Source organism: Pholcus phalangioides, unplaced genomic scaffold (assembly GCF_987345545.1).
Source record: "Pholcus phalangioides strain wild (caught in Gottingen) unplaced genomic scaffold, Ppha-v1.0 ptg000010l_1, whole genome shotgun sequence".
Classification (NCBI taxonomy): domain Eukaryota; kingdom Metazoa; phylum Arthropoda; class Arachnida; order Araneae; family Pholcidae; genus Pholcus; species Pholcus phalangioides.
In genome coordinates, this window is record NW_028301603.1 from 12,233,264 (window position 1) to 12,243,433 (window position 10,170).

The window sequence follows — 10,170 nt, forward strand, 5'->3', positions numbered from 1 at the left end:
GACTAAAGTAAGTGGACATGAAGCTCGAGATAGTTACGTCGGATCTACGCTGCTATCAAAATCAGTCATGCCTGATTTTTTTCAAAAGACAGACTCCAAACATGTGATACTTGGAAAAGAAACAGTAGTGTGTAATTACACTATAAAAGTTTGATAAATTCCCTTTTATAAAACTTGAAAAATCCAGCCAATAAAGCTCACAGTTACATTCGAGCAAATGCAACCCACATAATCTTACTAGTTGAATTTTTTCAAATTTTATAAAAGAACTTTTAGAAAACTTGAAAAATACAACGAATAAGCTGATCGGTTACATATTCGAACAAATGCAACCGATCAGTTTATTGGTAGCATTTTCCAAGTTTTGTAAAAGCTCTTTTTTTTGGTAAAATTAGAAAAATTCAACCAATAAGATCACCGGTTGCATTTGCTCGAATGTAACCGATGCGCTTTATTGGTTGAATTTTTCAAGTTTTATGAAAGATTATTTTATCAGATTTTTATAGCGTAATCCCGGCCTAACAGTGAATCACCAAATCGTAGTCAATGTTTGGCGACTAGTTTTGAAATATGATGTAAATTACACACACGCGCGAGCGTACTTTCGATGGTTGATTAGGTTGAGGGTGTGCGCGGAACTCGACGTGCAGCTAACGGGCGAAGAGCTGCACAATGAAACTTACAAAAAATTGGTAAATTCCAGTTTTATCGAACACGTTGCGTGACCAATACTCATATTAATAATGTTTTAATTTATTGAACCATAAAATAAGCATAACAAAAACTTTTGCGTGCCAATCGTGGGATTTTAAGTAATATTAAAAATTTTTTAGGAAAAATGTTCAATTTCCTCAATTTCCATAAACTTCAAATACGATGCGCAACCGGGGAAAATATCCCGATTTTAAATTTTTTTTACGTTGTTTTTCCTTATTGTAAAAGGAGGCAACTTTTCCGCACTATAGCGAAAATAACTTTTTCGACCCACCCTATCTGTACGCCCCTGACATTGTAGATATGGATAATATCTTATATTTCTGAAAACTGATGGAAATTAAAAGAAAATTATCAAAATACTATTAATTAACTCGAAATTGAGATTCTCCCCGATTCAATTGCCGATAAAGTCCCAAACACATCGAATGGAATCGAAATGAACGCATACCTGTGCAAGGTGGCAACTTCTCCGTTTCGTCCCACTCTGGTGTCCACGGCACCGTCTACGACCGGTGACGAAGAAGGACTCGTAGTCCTGGAGTCCTTCGGTTCTAAACTGCAGTCCATCATCATATCTCCAGAGTCAGACAAACACACGAATCGCCGTCATCACACTTACGCGCGAGAGTTACGATGCATTAATCCGCATAATCGTCCCTCCATAATCACAAAAAGTCCCGGACTCGTTACGAAGATCGCGCATTTTCCTCATCTACTTGCATCACATAAACTCCATTGTTGCAAAACTAACCTCTTAAACCTCAAAATAATTTTACGCTGATTAAATTTTATTTCGAGAGGGAAATACACGTTCAAGAAATCAAAATTTAAATTGATTTCACTTCACTAAAAAAAATTTCTAAAATTTTTCGATGAGTCTGATTCTAAGATGCAACCATCGCAGTATAAGGAAAAAATTTCTATACAGACACACAAATACACTCATCTAAAACTTTCCCGGGGGGGGAAAAAACCCCGGCGCGTGGTCTCCAACTTTTCCAAGCAGTAAACTGTTTCCGAATCCCGGAGGTTTTTTCCGCGAGTGTGTCCCGGAATAGGAGAAATTATCCCGCCCGCCCTACAATACACGCAGCGCCACCGCCGGAGAACGGAAGCAACAAAATAATAGTGATGGGGGAAAAAAAATAATAATATAAATAATGACAGCCTCACACACACACACACGCAGTCGCCATACCGACCTTCCATTAAAAGCGCACAAACTCGGCGATGAAATTTTCGCATTAAATTTTTGGATTTCCTTTTTCTTTTTCCCGCCCGTCCCGGAAATAATTTCACGCCGTCCTGGAACCACTTAAACTTTCTCCATCATAAACTTTCTTTTTACCTTCGGAGGGAAAAATATTGAAGTAAAAGGGGAAAAAAATGTGAAAATGGAATAAGTTTGGGTTTTTTTTTTGAATGAATTCTTCAAGTTTACGATTCGTAAAGGTTGGTTTACGACCGCACGTGTCCCGGAAAGATCAAATATTTTATAGAGAAGACAATAGTCGAGTCTGAATTTTCATAGTTTTGAGATGTCTTGGCAATTTTTTTTTTCCCCCTTTCTACAGAAAACATTTGCGGATTTTAATTCTACAAAAGAGTGGAAATCAAGTGTGGGGCCGTTCAAGTATTACGTCAGCAATTTTTCAGCCGTTTTCAACCCCCCCCCCCTCCCCCTTGTCAGCCGTCAGCAAAATTGACCCGAAGAGTTTCCATCTAAGGCTTTTGGATGGAATGCTCATCAATCCCGCGAATTCGATTCGAATCCACAGGCCGCTGTGGTGGTCGAGTGGTTATAGTGACGGACTCGCGATGCGAGGATCCGGGTTCGAACCCCACAGTGGTGGTCGGCTGAAGTTGGTTTTCTGTGGTTCCCAACTTCAAGGCGCAAGTGCGAGCCGATCTCCCCGTTAAAAAAGTCTCGCCACAGAGAGCAACAGTCCTACAACGATAAATCATTCAATCGTAACACTTCACTCATAGTTAGAAAAACTGGTGGCAGATGGCAGCACTACACATAACAAGCATTACAGAGAAACAAAAAACTTCACGTCAGGTTTCACTACACGTACATTCCCGCATGTACCGATTCGTTGGGGGTTCCGCGGGGGGTGTAGCAGTAGTAGGTAGGGGGCCTCCAAAAAATGGCTCGGGGATCCATGATGTTCTTAGGCAGCCGCCTCGTTGGGCAATTTGCCTGTTGTGGCGTTGTATTTGTATATCAAATCTCCTTAACCGAGAAGGAGGAACCACCAACATCTGAAAGTACGAACATCTTCACAGACGGGTCCAAAACCCTTGACGGTACCGCTGCTGCTTTCTTGGTGGTTAGAGACAAGACAATATTATTTCAATGGTCTAGAAAGATGTCAATTTCCAATAGCGTGTTCCAGGCCGAGCTCCGGCGCTCTGAGAAGCCACTAAATATGCCTCCAGGACAAGAGAAGTCAAAAACATCTATACGGACTCTCTTTCTTCGCTATATGCTATTCTTAACCCCCAGTCATCCCACTCCATGGCCAGGGATATCCGTGTGCTTTGCTCTGAACATTCTCACGTATCCCTATCATGGGTCAAGGCACATGCACAGAACTGGGGAAATGAGGCAGCGGGTCGACTGGCCAAAGGAACGACAAGGAGTGAAGAGATCGGTGTTTCACTGCCTTCCCCCAGTTTCGTGGGCCAAAAAACTGTTGAAGGAGGAGCTATTCAATAGATCTGGCAACATTACTGGGACTCCACAGTTCGTTCCGGGAGGAAAGTTCACGGAATCGTCCCAGCAGTGGCCTTCCGGAGTCTCGGACGGACTAGGGAAATGGTCTACTTCTCCACAGAGCACGGGCCATTTCCCTCGTACCTTCACCGATTTGGTAAGTGGGACCAGAGTACCCGTAAGTGCGGAGGTGAAGGAAATGTGACACATTACGCCACTGAGTGCAAATTTACCGAAAAATTTAATTTTGGGAAATTCTCTGAGGCAAACAAAACTCTCTTTGGAGACAACATCTTCTTCAGAAGAAGTCCTACTGTCAGCAAATTGCCAAACTAGTTCGTTTCATTGAAGACAATCATGACTCCATGATTCCCACATATCTGAGGTGTCAACTGACAGATCCGGACGCTGACTCGTCGTCAAATTCTGATGAAGATTTCTTGCCATAAACAGTTGGTACCCAGGGCCGTCTTAAGAGCATCATGGGCCCCCGGGCCAAGTGGTTTTTCTGAGGTCCTACCTGTAAATTTTCAAAAATCTCAACCAGATCCCGTTTTTGTGGGGCCTTTCTTCTCTTGAGGCCCCCGGGTACCCACACGGACACTGACATTCGGCCGATTTCCGTCGCTACGTGCTTTTAATTTTTTTGATTTTGTACGTTGTATTTGTTGCATCTATGATCACCATGTATCATTCGGAATTTCTTTTGTATCTTTTCACAATTGCATTGTTGTCTATATGCTCATATGTGTATAAATATATAACTTGTATAACTAGTCTTCGTGGGCCCCATTCGTGACCTGCAGGCGATGTGCGTCTCTGCACCTGCCCATGTTCCTCACAATGTTTCTATTGATATATCATTTCATGTACAAGTTGGGAAGTGTGTGTGTTTGGGGGGGGGCGAAGTTGTATGGGGGGGTCCTGTGTAGCTTGGTGGGGGGAGGTTTGCTGGTCTTGGATGTCGTTGGATTTTTCCACCGTGGCCCGCGTCTCCTGAGACGGACCAGCTTATATCCCCTAGGGGGACAGAGGAAGGCTCACAGTTGGTCTGGTGGCGTCAGAAAAATTTCGTCATCTCTGCCCCCCCCCCCTACCTCCTGTCACATATTGGTGGGATCAGAGACTGTACACGGAGAGGGGAGACATGGGAGGGCTCCTGCCCCCCAAACGATCAAAAAAATCATTTTTTTAAATGCTAAAACAAAATTTTTTTTAATCGAAATTGCGAGAGAAAATACCTTTATACGTATGTTATTATAATCAATTTCAGTTAATTTCAATACTCTTCGAAGGTTAAGAACTCCAAATTTCCTTTTAAGAAATTCATCGTGACCCCAGTCATGTAATGATAAATCCTTGGCCCGTGGACCAAATGTGGCTCGGGGGTTATCTGATGTGGCCTGCCCCCTAATTTTGTAAAAATGAACCAAGTGGCACATTTACAGATCGCTTAGGTGACCCATGGCACAATTCCAGAGTATTTAGGCTACCCGTGGCTCACTCAATTAGACCCGAGGCACATTCACCGGCCGGATGGTACTCCTTGACGGGCCGCATTTCGCCCCCGCCGATCGGAGGTTGTGCACCTCAGCTCTTTGGGATCTTCATACCAAATCGAAATAGGACAACATTTATTCTGGTCGTTATACAGGTCTTTATTGTATTTATAAATACGGATTCGTATCACATTACAATTCTCCTACGGTAGGAACGATATCACATGGCGCATTCGTCAATGTCCAACCTACAGCAAACCTATATATTACCTTATTCTGCCAGAGCATGTTTTTTCCTTCGATCACCCCGAGATATCATTGCAACAACACGGAACGTCCATTTCAAGTATTGTCTGCCAGTGACAGCGCCCGGAGCGAAAGTTGAATTTTCTTTCTTCTTTCGTTATTGCTAATATTATTCTTTCTTTCTTTTGCAGTTTGTGTATGTATCGGTGGGATATCCGTGGAAGACAATTTCTTTGAATGTATGGACGGACAAGCAAACAAATGATATTTCCCAGAAAGAAAACACGGACACTTCCGGCGACGTTCCAATTTTTTTGGCAAGGGACCATTTCTCTTTCGTTTCATATCATCGAGTGTATGTCGGATATTATTTATGTTTGGTGAATAAATGGAGGAAACTTATACATATATATATCATATAATGCACATAAATATATATTTACTTGATGATGCGCAGGGGAATTAATGCGCCCCCATTGACTGTATGGGTCGATAGTAATGGGTGGCGATCAGAAAATACAGTCCAACACGGTAATAACGACAACGAAACAGTGCCGTCTCAACGTATCCCCCCTTCCCCCCCAAGGGCACGGCTCGTGGGTCTCAAGAGAAGAGGGACCTCACAAAAATGAGAACCGGATAATTCGCCAAATAGATCTTCAGAAAAATCGCTTGGCTTGGGGGGGTCTATGATGCTCTTAAGACGGTCCTGCACTGAAGATTCCGTGAAACTTTGTTGTAAAAACCGTATTTTGTTTGGAAACGAAATTGATGTTTCCCCAATACCTTTTAACTTTTTAATTGGGTGAGTACAGAAATATTTAAGAGAAAAAAACTTTTGAGGGGTTACGATAAGTAAAAGAAAGGTACCCTGAAAATGTCATTCAATGACTTAAAAAAATTAACGCGAATACAGTAAAATCCCCTCTTAACGGTCAACCCTGAGATGCAGTCACCCTGGTTATACGGTCAAATAAAAATCTGGCAGAATTCCTATTTGAATAATGTATTTAGAATCCCCCCCGTTTCACGATCAACCGCAGATACGGTCACGGACACCATTGCTATCATTCGTTCCATTGAACTAAAACAGACTCAATAATTGCAATTTTGCTTAGAATTATGCTCACTAGATGACAGCTAAAGTTTTAATTACATGATCCCTTTTTAACATTCGGCTACTTTTAAATGAAATTTTGGCTTGATTATTAATTATATTAATCTTTGAAGGTACTTCTTATTGTAGGGCGAGTGCTCCGGAGCACTCGTCCGGCAATCGAGGGACCCGGGTTCGACTCCCGGTAGAGGCAGAGATGAGTTTTTTCCTTCCTTAAAAAATTAACATCTAAAATAATAAATATCTTCACAACATCCAGCAACTGTATATCTTGTATTAACAAGTGGAGAGCGACATTCATGTCATAATTTCATATTCATAACTCCAGTGGTTTCGGCTCGGCGATGATGAATTAGTCAGTCAGGGCATGCCATTATATTGGCATGCCCTGACTGACTAATTCGTCATCGCCGAGCCGAAATGGTATGATATACCATAATGGTATGATATACCATAATGGTATATATATACGGGGTGATTATAAAAAACTATCCCGACATATGGGCCCCTAACTATCATACCATTCACAGAAACTGAATGAAATTTTGGCATAAGGTATTTTGAGGTATGCGCTCAAGAATGATATGGGAAAACAACAGTGTCACTCTAACAGTTACGGTTACAGTGAGAAAATTTCGAAATTTCAAATGGCAACACCAAGTTTTTTGTATTGGAATGCGATCTCCATACTGAAAAACACTAAATAGCGTTGGAATGGCACCTTAGGCACGAAAATCCCCGGAGCTAAGCAAGTAAAAAGGACTTTGCCGTGCACCAGAGCATTAATGTTCGTTTCATTCGTCACACCGTTTCTTCGATCCCAGCCTGATTAGTCCTCCACAAGGTCATGTGGAAAATTTGTGAAACACAATAAAATGCTTTATTTTATGCTGCTTCTCTGTCCTTATTGGTTGTCCTCACTTTTAGCCTATCTACCGCCGGTGATTTTTATGCTACAGTTGCCTACAGTTTCACAATGGAGATCACATTCCAATACAAAAAACTTGGTGTTGCCATTTGATATTTTTGAAATTTTCTCACTGTAACCGTAACTGTTAGAGTGACACTGTTGTTTTCCACATCATTCTTGAGCGCTTACCTCAAAATACCTTATGCCAAAATTTCATTCAGTTTCTGTGAATCGTATGATAGTTAGGGGCCCATATGTCGGGATAGCTTTTTTATAATCACCCTGTATATTTGCCGAAATAGTATTTCTTTCATTAAATTTGAATTTTTATTTATTTTTAAGTTAATTAATTAATTTAAATTATTTATTTCATTAAATCTGAAATTTGCGCGATAATACTGGAATTTTTTTTTCATCAATTTCAAAATTTTCGTTATTAGTGAAGTTATTTCTTCTGAGGCCAAAAACTAACCCTGGCACAATACAGTATACACCGAAACATGCATCCCCCCTCCAATGGTGAAGTTGACAGAGCTCCAGCCCGGAGACCCGGGACGACTCCCAACATTTTCTTGTTTTTTCACACTATAAATTAACCCTTAAAATGAGCTCGCAGGAAGTGTCGCTAAGGTATGGGGACCATGCAAGGAAAGCTTCGCTTAGTTTAGTGTATTCCATGTTCCACTATGTGCTATATGAAATTTGTATGTATTTTCTGTTTTCTCATCTATTTTCGATTTTTCACTCTTTATTTTGGACGTTTTGTCTTCCTCATATGAATTCTCAATGTGCACTTCCGCTGCTCATATATATGTTTGTATTTTATGTTGGTTCATGATTTTATTTTTAACGTGTAAATTCGATGAATTTTTATTATTATTTTGCTTTTCTATTAATTTTCATTTCTTGTATTTTTCGTATTCTTATGTCCGTGTGTTTCCCATCTCTGCAATTGGGCTCAGCCTGTTGAGATGTGGAAATAAATAAATAAATTTGACGCAATATACATATTGGGAAGTTATTTATTTATTCATACAATATTGCTTTTCCGAGGCCTATACAAGCGAATTGGGGCGATGAAGTTTGACAGAGACGCGATTGATTTTACAAAGGAAATCAGAAACTTTTGCGCAATCAATAATGTTCGACGGGAGGTTGTTCCAGTCGGTTATTGTTCGAGGAAAAGAAACTAAATTTGAAACAATCTGTGGATGCAAAGATGGGTGTCAACTTTTGAGAATGGTTAATTCTTTTTGAAAAGTGTGAAGCTGGAGTTAGAATATTTGAGGTGTCGATATGAAAATGACCATGAAGGATTTCGAAAAGGAAAGATAATCGAGAGATATATTTATGAGTAAAAAGCAGTTGCATGTTGAGTTGGCGCTTCAGTTCAGTGACGGATGCAGGGCATGACCAACAATTAAGAATGAAGCGGGCGGATTTATTTTCAATAGATTCTAATTTGTCTATGTTTGAGAGAGTACGGGGGTTTCCCAGATTTCACATGCATATGAGAGTACAGGAAGGATGTAGGTTTGGGAGCAGAGATGTCTGAGGTGACGAGTAGATAGATAGATAGGGGTAGATATAGAACAGCTCACAACCCCGAACTGATGCAAAGCACCTCACTTCCGTTAACTCAAAAGAGGCAGAGTTGCGTCGGAAAAGTTAGCAAAGATTTATAGTGATGGCTCCCCTTTCCCCGTGTTCGCAAGTATCGAATCGCTCGCGTCGTTCTTCCCATAAAGACAGCCATCAACTCGATGCAACGTACAAGCCGTTTGACTAAAATGTATAGCTGATAATTAGGGAGAAAAATTGCACGTGCGCCCAGTGGCACATAAGGGCCGGAGACCGCAGCCTGGCATTTCGAAAGAAGTGTGAAAAAGATTTGTGGGCAAGTAAGAAGAAGAAGTTGGCATGTTGAAGTGGGAGAGATTTGAGAATGTGTGGTCTAAATACACAATGTAAACAAAATATATATATATATATATATACACACACAGCGCCTCCACGGTGACGGGAAACGAAGAAACAAAGCCTCCGTCCACAGTGCTGGGCAGTTTTGTTTCCCTTTCCTTTTACGGAATATGCAATATACACACAGGCATGGGCGGAGATACGTCTCCCCCCCCCCCAGCGTCAAAAGGGGAGTCGACTAATCTAATGTATATATGTATAATTGACATCATCAACATCGTGCCCCAGCAATAATGACCGTGCTTCCAGACTTCCATGTCTATCTCCGCCTATGCACACAGGGCCTACACTGCGACGGGAAAAATCAAACAGAGCCTCCGTGGACAGCGCTGGGCATTCGCATTTGACTTACTCGGTGACGGGTGGAGTTATGGCCCCCACATCCTTGAGCGGGATCCCTAGGCTGGGATCTTTTGCGGCCCTCCGGTCAGACTTTTCACGGGCTCCTTCTATAGTTAATTTATATCGTGAAAAAGCAAAAAATGATGAGAACTGTCCCGGGCCCTGTCAGATCCCCCCCCCCCCTTTGTGGGGGCCTGAGTGGAGTTTCTGAGGTTCCGGCGAAGAGAAAAGAGTTTTTGGAGACACTTATATGAAAAACGTAATCAACGTTGAGGTTCCAAGGAAGTCGGCAGAAATAATTACACCCAGATATTTATAATTATAAACAGGGCCGCAACTATGGGGGTGAAGGGGGTCTGGTGCCCCGGGCGCTGTACTAGAGGGGGCGCAAATTTCACTTTTCAATCTCTCCTTCCACAGTACGGATTTTGTTTTTCCCCCTTCTGAATGCGAGTTCATAGTCAGGCTTCAAATTCTTTGATTTCATATTCAACTATATAGACGGCAGCACAAGGTGATAAAAAATAGTGGAAATCAAAAGTTTCTAGGGTTTTACAGGTTTCAAAAACTGAGAAAGGGGGACGCCTGCGAGCGCCCCCGATGACGTCATTTTCCCCAATTGTCACAACAGATGGCGACA

The 10,170-nt window shown here is 41.6% G+C and overlaps 1 protein-coding gene across 2 annotated transcripts in view; it reads right to left on the reverse strand.

Moving 5' to 3' along the window:
* LOC149080928 (endothelin-converting enzyme 2-like) overlaps window positions 1–1,745 on the reverse strand; it is a 312,513-nt gene extending 310,768 nt beyond the window's left edge. For both annotated transcript variants that reach the window (XR_016193399.1, XM_089237622.1), the window contains exon 1: window positions 1,166–1,745. Coding sequence is in view for 1 of the 2 variants with exons in the window: in XM_089237622.1 (XP_089093748.1) it covers window positions 1,166–1,290 (125 nt within the window). In the remaining variant the exon portion in view is untranslated. The remainder of the gene's footprint in view (window positions 1–1,165) is intronic.
* Between the last annotated feature and the right edge of the window lie 8,425 nt (window positions 1,746–10,170).